The sequence below is a fragment of the Equus caballus genome, chromosome 2 (assembly GCF_041296265.1).
Source record: "Equus caballus isolate H_3958 breed thoroughbred chromosome 2, TB-T2T, whole genome shotgun sequence".
Classification (NCBI taxonomy): Eukaryota; Metazoa; Chordata; class Mammalia; order Perissodactyla; family Equidae; genus Equus; species Equus caballus.
In genome coordinates this window covers 69,476,641-69,496,374 of record NC_091685.1, presented here as the reverse complement: position 1 = coordinate 69,496,374, position 19,734 = coordinate 69,476,641, and the positions used below count along the sequence as shown (strand labels likewise).

The 19,734-nt window shown below is 38.4% G+C and overlaps 1 protein-coding gene and 1 long non-coding RNA gene across 2 annotated transcripts in view; both read left to right on the top strand.

The window, feature by feature from the left end:
- Positions 1-19,734, top strand: part of GALNTL6 (polypeptide N-acetylgalactosaminyltransferase like 6) — a 1,097,978-nt gene that overhangs the window by 352,812 nt on the left and 725,432 nt on the right. The window contains exon 3 of the mRNA XM_070257090.1: positions 18,995-19,103. Within this exon, the coding sequence (XP_070113191.1) occupies positions 18,995-19,103 (109 nt within the window). The remainder of the gene's footprint in view (positions 1-18,994; positions 19,104-19,734) is intronic.
- LOC111772522 (uncharacterized) lies at positions 4,909-5,958 on the top strand. The gene is made up of 3 exons (XR_002806432.2): positions 4,909-5,054; positions 5,167-5,258; positions 5,690-5,958. It is a non-coding gene; the product is annotated as an uncharacterized lncRNA (long non-coding RNA).

Sequence of the window (19,734 nt, the reverse complement as noted above, 5' to 3'; positions counted from 1 at the left end):
GAACCCACATTTGGGAAGAGGAAATGTCCTCCTCCCGTACATATATATGGACAAATACACATATGAACACATATGTATAACATATAGCACACACTTCTAGGAAATAGAATCCTTTAGTAAAGTCTGGCCCTTTCCAATACTCCAAGTTTGTATCATGTCTTATCAGTTTTTTCTCTCCTTTTACTACTGATTTCTGCGTCTGATTCTCTCTATGCCATTGTCCCCACACATTGGAATTGGATCAGACTCTTCCCCTCACTCTTGCTCTGGCTTCTTTCAAGACTTTCCCTTTATCTTCGGTTTTCTGAAATTTGAATGTGACATGCCTAGGTGTAGATTCTTTGGTATTTTCCCTACTTATTATTTTCTGTCCTTCTTGGACCTTTGATTTGGTGTCTGTCATTAATTTGGGAAAATTTTCAGTGATTATTAATTCAAATATTTCTTCTCCTAAAGTTCTTGAATGTTCCTTTACTTTTATCATCATTTTTTCTCTTTGAATTTCAGTTTGGGACATTTCTCTTGCCACATCTTTAAACCCACTGATTCTTATTCTGACCATGTTTATTCTATTGATGAGACCATCAAAGACAGTCTTCATTTCTATTAGCCTTTTTGATTTCTAGCATTTCCCTTTTGATTCTTTCTCAGACTTTCCACCTCTATTTTAATGTCTCATCTTTTCTAGCATAATGTCTACTTTTCCCATTAGAATCCTTAATACCTAATGGTAGTTATTTTAAATTTATTGTCTGATAATTCCAAAATCTGTGTCATATCTGCATAGGTTCTGATGCTTGCTCTGTCTCTTCAGATAGTGTTTTTTCTTGCCCTTCAGCATATCTTGTAATTTTTGTTGTCGTTGTTGAAAGCCAGGCATGATGTATCAGATAATAAGAATTGAGATAAATAAGTTTTGTGTTAGTCTGGCTAGGAATTGGGCTGTGTTTGATGTTTGCTGTAGCTGTACATGCCAGAAACTTTGAGTTCCTCTAGTGTCCCTGTTTTGGTCTCTTTTCCATCTTTGGGCTTCCCTAAAAACTCCTCTTTAAAAAGAGCCTGTGTCTTTCAACTGTAATCCACTTTTATACTTGAGCCATGTTGGTGTGATGGTAAGGTGTGAGAGAAGGAAAGCTCCTTATAACCTTATGATTAAATCTCAGTCTTTTAGTTGGCCTTTCCCTTGAATGTGACCTTTACAAGTGTTTCATAGCTCCCTCCAACTTAGGAGATGCAGGAAAGCTAAAGTAGACTGGAATCCTGCAAGAAATGTCCTTTTCCCAAGTTGGGTTAGGCTCTGGTAAAGTGTTTTCCCCTGGAGAATAAGCATTTGTTATGGAGAACACTCTAGCCATATTTCACAAAGGTTACTTTTCCTCTCCCCCTGACAGAGCCATAAGGGGATCTTTCTTGGGTCTTCACCGTGATAGACTGCTATGGTTCATGGAGGTAAAGATCAGGAAAGGATGGGGACTTCCTAAGACTACAGCCCCTGGAGTTTCTGGTTCTCATAATAGTACATACTTATCTTCCATCACTTCACCATAATTATTATTTAATTATAACCTGTTTATGGCTCCTGAAGCTTCTGCTCCAAGTAGAAAGACCTTGACTATGACTCTTTGGATTTGCTTGTTTCTATAGGTTTCTGGGAGATGGTTTCTTGTGCAACCATAGTCAACTGAAGGATCCAAGAAAAGTTGTGAATTTTCAGTTTGTTCAGCTTTATTCTTCTTGCAAAGACAAGAGTGATGACTTTCAAACACTTTACAGGGTGTAGTTGAAACCAGAAATCCATTATGGTCATTTTTTTACACTTAATTTCTAGAGTAGTTATATTACAGTAATTTTAAATGTCTGAATGTTCATAGTAATTGGAAAGACCAGCCTGTTCAAGACTGTGAGTGAAGTGATCTATTTTCCTAGGTACATAAGCTTAGTAACTTTTACACAAATAGTTATTCTGTAATACTTTATTTTGTTTGGCAAAGTATTAGCTTAAAAACTTGTGATTGTTAGTTATATTACAATTAAAAATATAATTAAATTCTCAATCAGTTGAACATGTGCGTCTGTGTATTTATGTACATTTCCTGTGTACTTAGTACTACAATGGATGTTTACAAGTAAATCTTGTCCTCATCTTACAACTACGTGAGATAAGTTTTATTACTCCCATTTTATAGATTAGGAAAGTGAGACACTGAAATTTGTACTCTTTTCTTTCTTTCTTTCTTTCTTTGTGTTTTGCTGGGAAAGATTCACCCTGAGCTGACATCTGTTGCCAATCTTCCTTTTGTTTTCTTTCCCCTCCACAAAGCCCCAGTACATAGTTGTATACTCTGGTTGTAAGTCCTCCTAGTTCTTCTATGTGAGCCACCACCATAGCACGGCTACTAAGACAAGTGGTGTGGCTCCATGCCCGGGAACTGAACCCAGGCTGCCAAAGCAGAGCTCACCAAACTTTAACCACTAGGCCATCAGGGCTGGCTCTGAAATTTGTGCTCTTAACCACTAATTATTTTATCTCTCTAAAAAATAAGAAATTGCCTATCCATTTTAGATATTTAGGATGGTAGAAAGATGTATGTTGAAGAGTTTAACCAAAGTCATATTTACAAATTAGAACACTTTTCAATCAGAAATAATCTCTCAGATTATACAAGTATGTCTTGGTCATATGACCTTAAAGCATATACATGAAAGAATAACCCTGATTATTTAAAGTAAAATACTTTATTGTATGTTTACTCTTTGGCATCTATGTTTATTATTAATATGAAATATCTCCTTCATTGATACTTTTCAAGACACCAAATTCAGTAAGTAGAAAAAGTTGCATTGTCGTACAGTTCACACCCTTAACATAGAAATAATAAATATTACATAGATCTTTATTTGTTTTGTGTCATGACAAATGCACATAAAACTTATTTAACATTTAATAATATGCTATTCATTCTCATATTTATGTTCTATAAAATAGGGTGTATTATATTTAGTTCTAGTTTTAAAAAACTTTTTGATCGTAAGCTATAATTAGAATAATCAAAGTTGCTTTCCCGTAAGTAAATTATTTTCAGAGTACGGAGTCGATACCAGGAATACACAATGATCTATTGTCTTTCATGTCCACAATTTGTCGAACAAGATACTCTAAATTAAGAGCTTGGAAAACATCTTTGCTGGTATTTGAAATAATTAGCTGTGAAAGCCATGGTCCAAGACCCTTTTAAGATTTAGATTTTAAGTGCTTTCTCTTCTACTTGTCAAGTCTTCACATTTTATCATTTGGTATTTAAAGAAGTGGAGATTGCCCTCCACCCCCCAAACTCTGTACACAAATTATCTTCATGCTTCATAACCAATACTATTAAAAGCAAACTGATTTAGTTATTCAAAAGCATTGACACTTCCACCTAAAAAGATGTTTACCCATCCACATAAGAATAGGTCTCTATATTCAGATAAAATATTCTGTATAAGTAATTCTTTAGAGTGAAATTTTTCAGTGGCAAAAGTATTATTGCTCATTTGATTCACAAATCCAATTTCCTAAAAGGCATACCTTCTTCTAGATTTTAAGCACCATAAATTCAGTGTGTCCCAAACTCAACTCAGGTCTGTCCCCCTCTTTCCCTCTATGATACTTAAATTAATAAATTATAGAAGATCTCATTGAAGGTAATATTATAGTTTACTTGTTTATTATGTATTTTTTGTAATATCACATTTCTAGAGTGTTAGCTCCTGAAGGGCATAAATCTTTCTCTTTATTAGTCACTGATAATCCCAAGTACCTAGAACAGTGCCAGATACATAGTAGATACTCAATTAAAATTGATTCAATGAATCTCTTCTACGAGAATATAAGGTCCCTGAGGGCTGCAGTTTTTTCTGCCTTACAATTATATTTGTAATGTCAGAGCGGGCATTCAATAAATACCTGTTGACTGACCAGCTGAATGGGGGATTGAATAAAATTATACCAGTATTAAAATATTGAAAGTGGAAGGGGAACGTGGTAGAAATATCCTCTGCTCTCTGTCTCCAAGTAATATATATCACTTACCAATGATCCATTTTACATGAATTTGCTTGTTAGGTTGTGATACTCCTGACAATAAAGAAATATTTGTTAAATTTTTGATGACTTGCAATGACTGTATTACCTTTTTACTAAATTTTCCTGAAGACTGAATCAGCTTAAAATGTCAACCCAGCTATTAAGACAGACAGGCTAAAAACATATTTGTCTGAGCCTTTCAAGTATGAAGTTGGCATATTCCAATTTTCTTCACTGTTTAGGACAATTTCTTTCATATAGAAATTTGAAATTATCACTTGAAAGGCCACATTCGAAAAGCCATTTAAAATTCCAACAATACTAAAAGTAGAAAAGACCTCATTGAAGGTAATGTTGAGGTCTCATCTACATTTGTATGTATATGGTTGATGTAATGATGATTTTAGTTATTGTGAATATGATGATAACTACAGCTGAATTGAGAATATGTTTATATAGTGATAATTTGGGAGTTTGAAATAGATGACTGAACCATGCTACAGTCTAATTATTTCTCAATCAAGAACTAATTCTATATCTTCAGTTGCAATTCTGGGTCTAGTGCTATTATACTGTTTATTTTGTTAGTAGGTATAAAAGCATCTGGCTGACATACAACTTGGAGAAAGAACTGACACTCTGTTTTGGTTTCTTTGTCACTATCACACTTATCATGACAAAAGAGCTTTGCTTTTTCTCTGTAATCCTCATTTCATCTTTCTGTGTTACATGTTTCCCTTTAGACATAGCACAGTGAGCTCAGATTAATAAGAAAATAGAGTCATATTTTATGATAATATTGATTCTGGAGAACAACTGAGGATGCTATGTTTTTTCCTTGAAGAATTGATAGGGTGGAATTCTAGAGGCACCATATGATGTTCTTCTGAAGAAAAGTTCAGGGGGTCATGAAACCCAGGCTTAATACCCCCAGAAAACTGCAAGTGTATGGATTCTCCATCACCAGGGGGCCAGGTGATTCTTGAAGGTTAATATAATATGTTTTTTTGACATGATCTTTCTTTGCTTTTAAATTTTCACAGAAATGCTATCTACTTCTATATTAAGCTTTCTTTATTGTTTTTTATCTTTCCCCTTAGGAATCACAAAGAGAATACTTTGAGATGGGGAAAAAAAACTCAGAAAATTTGTCATTTTTGTAAGATGCTGGTCTCCTGAATATTTCTGCAAGGTATGCTACTGCATAGCAATCAGGGAGATGGAGGGCTTTCCTGCTGAGTTAGCATGTTTCTGTTGTGATGAAAAAAGTAAGAATTATAGTAATTTTGAGGATCAGTAACACAACTATCCTACAGCGTATGCTTAAATGGAAATATAGTATGTCAGCTGGATTATGGCAACTGCTGAGTTCTTAACCCTATTTAATATCAGGATGCTTGTACCAGGCACTTTCAGTCAATTTTCTTAAACTAAAAAAACTACTGTTAATAATGTTGTCCTTTATTCACAGGAGAATAGTTTGCTACTGATTTCTGGTTTCTCACTAACAGAAGCTTCTGTTTACTGATAATTAATTCGGGTTATAATGTTAATGAAATTTATGAAGCAACTATATAGAGAAAAAAAGAGTTAAAACACAATATTTTTTTCTTTCTTTTTCAGTACCCAGACATGTGTTTGATCTAAAAAGGGAATCTTCAGAAATTCTCCACAAATACTCCAAGAAATCACAAAATGAGGGTCATACAACCTTTGCCTATGCAAATAAACGATGTTTAAATCTTCCCACTGACCAAAAAAATAAAAATGTCATCAAAAATTGTTTCAGAAAGAATGAATCAGGAAGCAAGAAATGTCAGTAGAACTCTTAAATTGTACGTTCCTTGTCTTACATAAATATAGTCATTTAAAATAAAATGGTAATAACATGAGTATGATAGCATCCTTTTATTTATTTTTTCACAAATAAATCCCATACACAAATATGTATAATAAAAGTAACCATGACAATATGACAAAATTTCATCCTGCAAGTTGTATGGTCAATGTAACTGTTTAGCATCGGGAAGAAATGATGGTATCTGGGATGGTGAGCATCAAGGTCCTTGATTGTTTTCTCTCTTTTATGCTCAAAATAAAAACTAGAGCACTATTTGGTTACCATTTACCAGCCCTGACTCTTCCTTTGACTTTTTTACTTGTTCTAATCTCCTCACCAATCTTGCCTCAGCGTTTGTCTTTAACTAGTTGTAACGATCTACCCAGCCACCTTGTAGAGATGCTATGTGAGTTTCATTAAAATGATACGTGAAAAATCATTCTGTGCTCTCAGGAGTTGAGATAATAATACAGGTACAGAGGATAAATATAAGATCAGGGTCTTGGTCATCTCAGTCAAATTTACGCCAGATAGAAGACAATGCCACCAATTTCTGAGGCAAGCTGAGTGAGGTCATGATTAAGGTTGTGGCATAAGCCTGGCCATTGGCTTAGGAATGGTGGCTGCAGCCTTGATGTCCCAAAGACATGACCCTGCAAAATAAGTTTTATAAATATTTGAATTTGTTTAACATTTTAAAATCAAGATATTCAAATAGCAACCCAGATTCTACCAGAAAATTTAAGATCTAAAAAGAAGAGCTGAACTCTTCAGTATGCCCTCCCGTCTGCTTCATACGTTTGAATTCTTAACCCTTCAGATGCCATGTTGATGAAGTGAAGAGAATGGACTAGAGGTTTCAGTGATCAATATCAGCTCAAGGCTTATTTTATTTTATTAAATCTTGGAATTATATTAACAATATCACATCTGAGAATTTATACAGAATGTAAAGAACAAGGCAGTTCTATTCACTAAAAAAAAATGATTTTATGTTCTGACTAACTCACCAATATGTTTAGTGAGTATGCAGAAGTGCAGAACCTTTTCTGTAGTTTATTCTAGGCCCTTTTCTTGCTCTGTAGTTGGGTTCAAACTCAGGAAGGAAAAGGATGTTAGAACAACAACAAAACTAACTTCTGTGTAACATTTTATTATATTACTCTTCAGTTAGAGAGCCTTTAATGACTTCTTATTAGTCAGTGCGTAGAGTGAAAAGTCCTGTGTGTGAATGTTTTTGGCTTCATCTTATCTCTTTAGTTTCGTTTCCTAACATTTTTTAAATGACGTTATATAATAAAGTTTGAATAAATGAATAACAAGAGAATCATAAAAAGTTTCCATGTTTGTTTTTAGTAATTTGTAAGATTTAAAGGCAGACAGACTTTGTTAAATTCTAGTTTGTCACTTCTTAGTTATGAGATCTTAAAGACTTTATTAATTACGTGACCTTCACGTTTTTGAACTCTATTTCATCACTTGACTCTTAGAAGGATAAAATTATATAAGGATAACTGTTATCTCCTTTTTTCCATCCATATCTTCCATTATATTACTTTTTCACTAGTGTTCTATTTGCTTAGAATGTCTCCCAGGTGACTTCAACAGATAAGAAACTTAATCACATCCAATATAAGAATTCACACCCTTCACTATATTCTGTTAACATCTGCTATAATAGAGTTTAGCCCACATAAATTATTATTTGTTTATCGTATATAAGTTTTGTCTCTGAAACTATGTTATCACTTTTCAAGGGCAATGGAAATAACTCAAATGTCTATAAAAATAACGGAGATGGTGAAAACAAGTGGTATTTAAATATCATTCTATGATAGGCCAAGTGCTTTCACATACTCTACCTGATTTACTACTCAAAAAAACCTTGAGGTGGGTAAGGTGCGTTTTATTTTTATTACTCTAATTTCATATGTGAGTCAACAGAGGGACCTGGAGGAAATTAGATTTCCTGCATATGGTTTGAAACATTAATGTGTGTCTTCTGGTCCTGGATCCAGAGTACTTCTACATCATGTTGTCTTCAAAAGAACAAGTATAGTGGTAGGTATATGGTTGACTGTGAGAATATAAGTCCATTAGCTGTTGATTTATAAAATCTAAGATAGGTTTTAGAGTACAGACAATCTTTTCTTCAGAGAGATTCACAAGTGTGTCTTTGCAATGTCATTAGCATCTGTAGTTATAATAAATAAAACTGCTCTAATTTAGAGGCAAAGGACAATTTTTTACTCACCTTGGGATTCCAGATGGACAGCCTCTTAGAGATGTTTTAAGATTATTTGAAAGTTAAATACAGTGGTCAAGTAACTAAAGAATCCATCACTTCCTAGAGTGGTACATCCCAGTTTTTCACCCATTTGTGCCACATCTCTGACCCCAGAGGCAGTTTGAATTTGCTCCTCCCGTTAAACACCTTGTCTGTGAGTAATGTTTTACCCTTGGAAATCTTTTCTCATGACTCATTCTCAAGTATATTATTTTTCAATAGGCTCTAGGATTCAGCTCTAAGTATTACATATGGTTTCTACTTAATGGCTTCTGTCTCTTCCACCCCTGCTATTTTTTCAAGTTAATTATTTGTAGCGATGTTACAATGAATAAAAAAGTCCACAAGGTGAAAAATAGAAAGCGTGCTCACAAATAAATGGCTGACCTAATGATGGGTCTGAAATATATGCCTGATGAAGGCACAATAGTCTTCACATTTATTTTACAAGGTCATAGATAATGGATCTGTATTACTTTAATCACACAGAGGACACAAAATATAACCCAGGGGAGAAGCAAATGGATCCGGCCACTGGAAATTGCTCATGTGAGAGGCAAGGTCAGAATACTGATGTGTCATTTACTGGATGGTTAAGCTTTCAGAACCAAGGTAGTTCTATACAAATGGACTGGGATTGGCTTAGATTTATTGATCTATCTTTCTGGCAGGTGAAAAAGATGCAAACATGTCTAATCTTTATATTGGTCATCAGCCCTCAATAAGAAAATGATTCTTCAGTAGGTTCTGGCACATCCTTTGTGAATGAGTCTGACATATTTTCTTCATGTGATAATTGTGTCACTTTCCTATTCATTTGGATTAGTGGTTCTCAAACTTCAGTAAGCCTCAGAATCACCCAGATTTATGCATATCTCTCTCCTTTCGAAGTTTCTGATTTGAAAGGTGTGAGTTGGGACCAGGGAATTGTTTCTCAAGCAAGTTCCCAGGTGGTGCTGATGCTGCTGGTCTGTGAGTTGCACCGATCTAGATAAGAAGAGGTGTTAGTAAAGCAAATCCTCAGACGGCCTTTGTTAAAGCACAGTTTCAGATGGTCTGCTTTAACCTGACTCCTCCACCATCATAAAATATTCTCATGATGCCGTAAATAACGTGTGTACCTTACTAGAGCACTAATAACTGCCAAGAATGTCGAAGAAATTTTCAGATTTATTTTTTATACAAAGTAATATTTGCAAATAATTTTTAAAATATAATTATAATATAAGGCTTACAATGGTAACCAGCAGTCTCCTGACCCAATTTATCCTATCTGAAATTTCTGATCCCCGCGGGCATTCATGTCAATTCTTGACGTTAATTCTGTCATGTGCTTCCATATTTGTAGGTAGCATGCGTATATTACTGTTCTCTGATTTTTTTCCCATTTTGGTTTTATCTATTGTTTTCCTGTTATATAAAATGCATATTTAACAATCTTATTCCACTCTTTTGCTCAACCTCAAGTATAGTTATAGCACTAATTTTTGTTAAACCACTATTCAGGTAAGAGTATTTGTATCTGAATGAAATAGGGTGCTTTCTTTCTTGTACATTTTTTTTCCTCTAGCTTTATTAATTACTTCACTTTTCATTTGCTTAGATTCATATATATGCATAAATAATTCATTCCAATCTCTTTGGAAGAACTGTAACTCTTCTTTCAATATGTTTTTAGAAATAGGCAAAGATTGTTTGTTTTTCTATTTGCTTTTCTTTCACAGACATCCCTTCTGGAACTGCTTTCCATGCTCCTTCTCCATTCGGGACTGGATGATCTCTAGGCTTGCTGCCATTTCGCTTCTTCCCTTCAATGTTTCACCTTTATGCCTCTGACGCTGTTGTTTCTTCTTCTCTTTTCTTTTCTCTTTCTTAGTAGAGTTCCTTTGATCTTCATTTTCCAAACTGTCTCTTAATTATTCTATGTCTGCTATCCCACTTCCACTTTTCAAGGGCTCTTTCTTATTCTCTAAATACTTTTCTTTTTAAATTTCCATTCTATGGAGAAACTTTTTCTTAAAGCTGTTTGAGGAAATTAAATTTAGACTTTTGGGGGAAGTTTCTTCTGAGCCTTACATTGCCTCTGTTTTCTTCAAGTTTATCATAAATTTTGTTTATTTAATCCTTTGAATTTTATGTTAAAATGTTCTCACTTGTCTGGTAATCCTTGGCTACCTGTTCATACTTACAAGTGAAGTAGTGAAAATACTGTGTGTACAGGAGGACTTCCCCATGCAGTTACTGAATGTGTACCTGGGAGCCAGTACACATCTCTTTCTTTTGATTCCAATTCTCTGTATAGGAATTCATCTATCTTTTATCTGAAGAGGTGTAAGGTGAGTTGGCAACTTTCTGGGAACATAGTGTGGGATTAGCTTTGCTTAACAATACTTGGTTTACAGACTTACACGGAACCCTGATTTTCACTACAGCATGGTGTCCTTGTTTTCAACTATTTCTAGTAGCCTGAAAACATACTTCTCTCATTCAAACTCCAGTCCTCTATGGGTGAGGGGCACAGTGGATGAGCCTCAGACGTCACCTGGTTGTTGGAATTGAGGAGAGAACCCAGGAGAGTCTTACTGCCCCACATAAAAAATGTCAGTCTTTTTGTTATCATCTTTAATCTCACCCTCAGAAATGCCTCATGCCTCCAATTTTAAGTTTTCAAAGTTGAATGGCATAAGAAAATATGCTTCTCTTCGAGTAATTTGCAGCCACTTACAAAAAATTTATGTCAACTCAACTCTTTGCTTTCTTGCTTCACCTGATGCATTCCTGTCATTTTCATAGGATTTGGAGAAATCAAAAATTAGCTCTTGTATTCAATCTGCTATGTACTACTAGTTGCTAAGAATTTTCTACATCAAATATATCAAAATAAGGGAAACGGAATGTGCCTGGTAATGTTGGAGAAGGTCATCAGGAGGATACAACCTCTGGTTGACCCATGAGCTGGGCTCTGGCAACCAGCTCTGTTTCACCTCACCCGTTCCCATGTCCTTGGAATGTACGTTCCACCCACCAGCCCCACACAAGGAGCTGTTTCAAGGGTGCAGCTTTGAGAGAGCAGTGTGTTGTTGAGACCATCTTGGCAGAATATATGACTGAATCCAGTTGAGACCTCTATATAAACTTTAGGATTTGGCAGGTGGGTGCAGCGATCTAGTCATCTTGCAGCCACCCAAGGCAACCTTACATGTAAGTTCCCTTGCTTATTAAAGCTGCCACCTACCGATCTGGAGTGGTCTGCCTCTTTCTTGGGTCTCTCCTTGCCCTCCCTGTATGAGACCAGCTTGCAAATCAATAATTGGAAAGCTAGGCAGGAGACCAAAGAAACGGGTCTTTGGAAAGAGGCATCCTCAGGGGAAATACCGAGTTGACCATCCACTTCTATGTGGGGAGGGGTGACCGGTACGTTAGATACTTGTGGACCCCTGCATGAGTACAGGACACCCCCAAGATGCTGAGTGGTCTAATGCACTTGTTGGAGGAGCTGCGCACTGCAGCAGAGAAGGAAAACTAACAGCTGCTGCAGTGACCTGGCCTCTACTGTGGGCAGTTCGGCTGGCCACTTATACCCAACTACAGGCTGAAGCTCAAATTAGAAAGTTGGAAGAAGGGTTGAGGTTAAAGAAGGACATGCAGTTGTCCACAACTCTGCCAGCTTCGGGGCAGACAGACAAGGTGGGAGAGCAGGATAACAGATTGGAGATCTTAGCATGCCATTTTGCAAAGCTAGAAGCACACAAGCTGCCATGGATTAAAGTCTGAGTACCTGTGACAAAGCCTGATTGGGAGTCTAAGAGGTGGAATCCCTGGGAAAGTGAGGAGAGCAAAGGGGGAGGATGTTGTGGTGATTGACAGTGAAACAGACAAAACACCTCATGTCATCAGACCCCTAATACAAAGGAACCTCAAAGCACAGCAACAACAGTCAGTCAGTAGGGCAGCCCCTAATCCATGAAATGTTCATGATGAGAGAATATACTCCTGCTGAGCCTATTGATGTAGCTGCCAAGTTCCAGAAAAAGGCAAAGGCAAGTATCCAGGCAGAGTTGGTGCAGCTATGGGATATAGAAGGTGATGGTATTTCTCTGATGGGGCAGGAGGCAGAGAAAATGAGCAACATCACCACACTCTCTGCCCTCCAGCAGCACCTGCATGGCACTGGGTGGGGACAAGGGGGCTGTTCAAGGGATTCACTCTCTTATAAATTGTATTATTCTAGCCTGCAGGGAGGCTTGGCCTAATGAGGGGGACCTCTCTGGGCATGTGGGACCCAAGAAATCCATAGAGGATGTACAACAAATTCTTAGGGAGTTGGGAATGAGACAGGCCATCTACGCCTCCGTCTTTGAAGGCCATGATCAGGCCATTCACTGCAGGAATGAAGGTCAAGATACTTCATTCTGTTCCCAGCACCTGGTATGGGATGCTAATATCCATGCTGAGCCCAGTCATGGGACAAGATATTTATGATGCTGGGCAATCCATTGCTGACCTGGGGGAAACTGACAAATGCCAGCAATAGGCACGGGCTGTAGGAAAGACCCAAGAGAGACAGAAAGGGAGCTCAAAAAGCCAAAGGACTATCCCAATTGACTGCAGAGGGGCTGGTGAAAGCAAGTGTGGTTTTACCTCATGGCTGCTGAGACCCCACCTGAAGAGAGAGACTAGCAGTCCGATGCTGTGTTGGTCAGCCTGTGGAAAGCCTGAACAGTAGTTCAGACCTGCCCCATCCTCCTCTACCATCCCAGATGCTCTGCCTGCTCCAGCAGAGGCTTCAGCTATACAGTCCTATTTGTGGCATGTGCCTCCCATGCCCCACGTATAAGAGGTAGGCCATGAGTGCCTGCAGGTGAGGAGCACTGGAAGCAATCAGAGGCCTCAGGTTGAACTCACTATTCATTGGTTCCCCCAGAAATAAACAAATGGTGACAGCTCTGGTTGATACTAGAGCTGAACGTACTCTAATACATGGTAACCCTCAAAAGTTTTCTGGCCCTCTCAATGCCATTGATGGTTACAGAGGGCACATGTTTATGATCAGGAAGGTCCCTTTGACACTGAAAATTGGATGTTCTCCCCCATGAGAATATGAGGTTTTTATCTCTCCAGAACCAGAGAACACATTGAGCATTGATATCCCACAAGGTCAAATGCTGCAAACTTCTATGGGTGTTAATCAGCGCTGAGGGGAAACGCTGACTGGGGACCAGTCAGTTCACCACTCCCTCAAAGAGTAGTTACTGTCAAACACTATAAACTGCCTGGGGGGCATAAGGAAATAGGAGAAAGTATTCAAGAACTGCACTGAGTGGGTGTTGTACACCCTGACCATAGTGCTTTCAACAGCCCAGTATGGCCAATAAAAAAGCCAGATGGCTCATGGCAGATGACCATGGACTACTGAGAATCGAACAAGGTAGTGGCCCCCATCCGTGCAGTTGTGCCCAACATTGCCACTATCTTAGATACGTTGGCCATGGTCCTAAGAATGTACCATGCTACACTGGACTTAGAAAATGCTTTTTTCAGTATAAAACTGGCTGCTGGGTCTTAAGATCAATTTGCCTTTATGTGGGAGAAGCAATGACAGACCTTTTGAGTGCTTCCCCAAGGCTACCTGCACAACCCTACAGTATGTCATGGTATGGCAGCCTAAGATCTGTCTCTGTTCTCCTTCCTCACATCAGTAAAACGGGCCCATTGTATTGATGATATAATGTTAATATGTGAAGACTTGCCTCTGCTGCAAGACACTCTGCAGACTTTGCCAGAATTTATGTGTGTGAGAGAGAGAATGGGCATTGGCTCCACAGAAAATTCCAGGCCCAGGCACCACCATAAAGTTTTTAGGAGTCATTTGTTTGGGTAAGACGTGCTCAGTGATTGATAAGGTGCAAAGCCTATCCAACCCATAAGAACGTGAAAGACGTACAAGACTTTGTAGGGATTTGGGGGTTTTGGAAGACTTTGATTCCCCACCTGGCACAGTGCCTCCATCACTTCTGCCACTTGCTAAAGATAGGGAACATGTGGGAGTGAGGGTGAGAGCAATAAGATCAACTTTGAGAAGGCAGAAACACTAGTGAAGCAGATTAAATCTCTGGGCATCTCCCAAGCAGGGCTATCATTTGAGTTAGATATATCTGTGACTCTGGAAAGTACGGATTAGGCACTGTGGCAGAAACAACAGAAAGAGAGAGCAACCCTGGGATTTTGGTGTCAGCTCCGGAAGAAGCTTTGGGGGTTTCTGGTATACTCCTCAAAGAGCAATATCTCCTAGCAGTGTACACAGCACTCCTCCAGGTAGAGACTCTCAGGAAAGAACAGCGTATCATGGTAAGAACTTTCCTTCCTATCAAGGGATATTTTGAGAATATATTCCATTGACCTACATCTGCCATGGCTCAAACTCCCAGTTTGACTAAGAGCATGCCTATTTGCAACAGAGGAGCTGCCTATCTGCCAGCCCACATCTCTAGAAATGTGAGTGCTGCTAGGCCAGGTAGAGTATGTAGATCCTCCAAATGCCCCACCACTGTTCCTGTGGTGGCCCCTGCGGCCCACAGAGAAGGAGTGGGGGAAATTCTTGCTGATGCCTAGTATACAGATGGATCTATTTAGGGCAACCCATCCACATGGACTGCAGTCACTATTCAGCCCAGGACTGACATCATCTGGATTGAAACAGGAACAAACTGCAGTAGCCAGTGGGCTGAACTCAGAGCAGCAGTTTGGCTGGTGGTCACTCATGAACCCTGACTGTTAACCCTTTGTACTGACAGTTGGGCTGTTCTAAAGAGATTAACCCTATGGCTTTGACAATGGGAAGCTGAGGGGTGGATGTTCGTGAATAAGCTCTTGTGGGGTCAGGATATGTGGAAAGACGTTTGGTTCACCTTCAAGAGCCTGAGGCAGTCCTGACTGTCTTCCACGTCCAGGGTCATAAGGCACCAACAATTCCTGGCAATCAGGAAGATGATGCCCTAGCTCAGGTACAAGCCCTAGCAAATGACGCTTCAGTAGACACAGCAGATTGGTTACATAGAAAAGGGGCCACCATAGTGCCTGAGTGCTATGGAGTATTCACAAGGATACTGGATTGCCCTTCAAATACAGTGACTTGGTTAACACAGTAACAGCATGTCGTGTGTGTTCTAAACAATGCCAAAGGCCACTTCCAAAGGAGTCTGGGGCCATCCACTGGAGTTCCCAACCAGCAAGGAATAGGAAAATTGATTATATTGGTCCCCTCCTTCTGACTGAGGGTGTAAGTATGCCCTGGTTTGTGAGGACATTGTGTCTGGCCTATCCCAAGTTTTCCCTGTCACCACTCAAACCAGGCTGCCACCATTAGAGGATTAGAGAAGCTGAGTACGAAGTACCAATAGACTCATTGAATAGACAGTGATTGAGGGTCAGATTTCAAAGGTCAGGATGTGCAAGTCTGGGCAAAAGAACATGACATTAAATGAAGGTTCTACCTCCTTATAATCCACAAACAGCAAGGTTTGTTGAAAGAAAAAATAATATATTAAAGCAGCAGATTAAATTAAATTACTAGCAGATAAAAACCTTGGCCAGCTGGACTAAAGTACTGTCCAGACTTTGATACATTTGAATGATCAACCAATACAGCCTGTTATTCCATATGCCAGACTGGGGCCCCCTGCTGAGATAACCAATACTGTAAAGGAATGGAAGTGGAAGGAAGCAGCCATTGTCCCCTAGCTCTCACCATGCATCAATGTGCTATGCTGCTGAGAATACCAAGTCCCAACATGCCTGGGAAAGGTATTATATACTGGAATTTGCAATGGGATGTCCCATAGAGATAAGTGAGTTACTTTGCACCCCGGGTGAGGGGGAACTACTCAGTCTCCACCAAAATCTTGTTGATCTTCTACAAGCCAGACCTGTTGAAACACACCATACCCGGAACGGAACACCACCATTGAAAGAGGGGAGAAGGTAGGAGTCTTGGTCTGGCATATTTCACCCTCAGTTCATCTCCTCATGCTTGATAGTACTGCCTCCTCTGGGCAACATGTATGGTATATGCAACCAGGTCAAGTTTCTAAAGCTGCCAAACTCCCTCTCTTCAAGACCAGGTGGGCACGTTCTGTTTTCCACTGGTACGATCATTTGGCCTCCATATTTTTTCCCTCCATTGGCCTGGAGGATGTTTTAGCACACATGGAAGCCCTTACTAAATTCACCCAGCAAGCCTTAAATGATAGCCAGTCAAGCCTATCTTTACTTAACACTGAAATGTCTCTAATGAGAAAAACTGTCCTCCAAAATATAATGCACTTGGACATTATTACCGCTTCACAAGGAGGCACCTGTGCCATTATTCAAATAGAATGTTATATGTTCATACCTGATGAGTCTGCTAATGTATCATCTCTATTAAGTCACCTGAGGACACAAGTAAATGCCCTGAATAATCCAACCCCAGCCTAGAGGACTTCGTAAATCAATGGTTTGGATGGAAGGACTCAATGGAAAAAATTGTTACGTATTTTGGGAATCATTTTCTTAATCTGTGTTTTTCTCTTGTATATGCCTGTATTGTGGCTGAGGCCTCTGCCCCCAGTGCAGCCAGATAGCCACCAAAGGAGCCACTTTCATGCTGCGAAAATCCCTTGCTGACCACTCAGGGCATGTTGTGGAGGAGGGAGGCATGTAAGATTGTAAGAGCTGTCAGGAAGGGTGGCGTGTTGGAGGAGGTCATTGAGAGGATGTGACCTCCAGTTGACCCGTGAGCTGGGCCGCACAATCAGAGGCTCCTCACCCCCTCCTGTGTCCTTGGAAAGTAGTTCTGCCCACTATTCCCCCTTAGGAACTGTTTCAAGGACACAACCTTGAGACAGTGTATTGTTGAGACCCTTTGGATGGTATACATGACTGAACCTTGTTAGGCCACTATATAGACTCTTAAGATTCTGGCGGGTGGGTGTGGAGAGCCACTCCTCTTTCGGCCACCCAGGACAGCCCTCATATGTAAGTTCCCTTGCGTATTAAACCTGCTACCTTCCAATCTGGAGCGCTCTGCCTCTTTCTTCAGTCTCTCCTTGCCCTCTTGCCTCCATGTGGGGGCCCAGTTTGCAAATTGACAGGGAACCAGAGAGAACTTTGCATATTTGGAGTTTATACAAGGATATCTACATATTTCATGTAAAAATTTATTCTGAAATTATCAATTTTGATGTGAAAGTGATGTTTATAAATTGGTATTATGTAAATCAGTGTAAGAGATTTTTATTACTGTTCAGTCAATGAGTGTCTGAGACAAAGCATGGGTGTTGTAGTTTAAAGCTATCTGATTGTTTAAAACTATATCCTTTTCTGTTAATTTTCCCATAACTTTTTTCTTGTCATCTTCATTTTAAAATTAATCCTTATTATCCTTATATTTTGTATAAATTCAACATCATCTTTGTGTGTTTATTTTTTTGTTGTTTCTTTTTTTCCTGAACTCACCACTATTATAAACAAACTCCTTTAAACATATATATAATAGAACCTGATTTGGAAAATTTTTCTTCTGATTTTAACTACCTTGTTGGGTTTGTTTTTTTTTTAAATATTCAGATCCATTTTCATCCTTTCAAACCAAGTGGATCTTTTACAAGCTATAAAAATGGACTGAAAGTAGACAATTTTTCATAAGCACAATAATTGTGTTCTTTATAAGACATTTTATTTGCCTTGGAAAGGAACTTAGAATAAAATTTCATCACTGAAATTATTCATAGTTTGTTATACCAAAAATGAAACTTTAAAAAATTTTCTTCTCTTCATTCTCTAGATGTATTATTTCCAAAAATGAACCAAATGTAAGGAAAATAGTACTCAAATATAAAAACATTTATTTTACATTATCTTGACTAGGATCATGAAAATAAATTTTATTAAAAACATTTTTTGTTTCTTATGACCAAAAATAAACACCATAAAAAAAGAAGTAGCTTCAGTAATGTACACAGAAATAATTTTCAAGTTGACATTAGAACATATTGGGCTTTACCAAAGCATAAAACATATGTTGTGACTACAGTTGGTGAGTGGGTGATAACTTCAACTCTAAGTGTAACCATGTACTATACTTTAACAGAAATCTAGATGGCAGACAGTATCTAACAGTTGTTAAGGCCACAATTTTGGTCCTAACAGAACTAGTCCAAGTCCAGACTTTGCCACAATGGTTTAATTCAAGTTATTTTAGTTCTCTGGGCCATAGTTTAATTGGCAGAAAAATGGAGATTTACAACCAAAGACGATCATAAAGATTGAATGACCTTCTATGCATGGAGTGTTTAACATGGCACCTGGCACATAGTGAGCATTCAACGAATGGTTACTAACATTATCAGGCCACTCAAATATACTTGATCAAAATGCATAAAACTGTACAAATCATAAATAAAATTATTTCCATTTAATGCATTTGTAGTATCACTAGTATTTATACTTTGGGCAAGAGAAAACAGCTAGGCACGTATGCTAGGATGAGGTGATATAGTGAATTGTTAATTTCTCTGGATAAATAAAATAGGAAATGGTAGGAGTTGTGGGTGACACATACTATTATGTTAAAAGCTGAAAAAAGGTTTTAAAATGTGTGTTAATCTGGGTCATTAGCAATAGCTTTCTTTTTGGTATACTCAGAAGAATCATTTATTCAACAAATATTCCTTGACTGCCTGTTATGTGCCCGGCTGTGTTTACCTACCATGCCAAAGGAAATACCTCCTTTTTATGCTCTGAATACTTTCCTTTTCCACAGACATTCCCACTGGGCCTGGGCGATGGGCAATTCTATGCATGGACAGATGGTTTGAGAAGAAAGGACTGGCATGACTATGAAAGCATTCAGAAAGAGGCTATGCGCTCAGGTATGAAGTTCAGTGTAAGCCAAAGTGCTATTTTACTTACAGCAGTGTCTGCTTTGTCACTTAAAGGATCTCTAATTAGCATTTGTTCTGCACACAGTAAGGTATGTTTCATGGGGATTTTGGAGGTCAACGCTGGACAAAACTAAAACAAATTTCAGAGAGAAAACAAATAATAAACAGCCTTTAAAATATGAGCTGAAGAAGAGGTCATTAAAGTTTTAGAAATCTATCGTGCTTTATATTTCCAAACTGCTTTTCAATAATTTCCGGGAGTATCTTGGGATTTATCAATGAGACTTGACTTGGCGTCTTGAGCCAGATTCACTCATTAGGGCTGGGGTAGATTTCACTGGCAATGCAAAGTATGGCAGGAGTACCACAACTCTTGACATTGGCAGAGGTACAGAAAGTTGGTGGATCACAGAAGCCAGGGAACTGAGGTTGGTTGCTGCTACCTGGACAAACAGACAGACAGTTAAATGGAATCAAGTAGGTCTGTATATATGTAGAAGAATTCTAATCTTGGGCTAGAGATAGAGAAAATATCTTACTTCTTGTAAAAAGTGATAGGAAAAAACAAGTCCCTCTAGAAGAACTGATAAATTAGGTTGCTGAAAACAAATATTCAGAA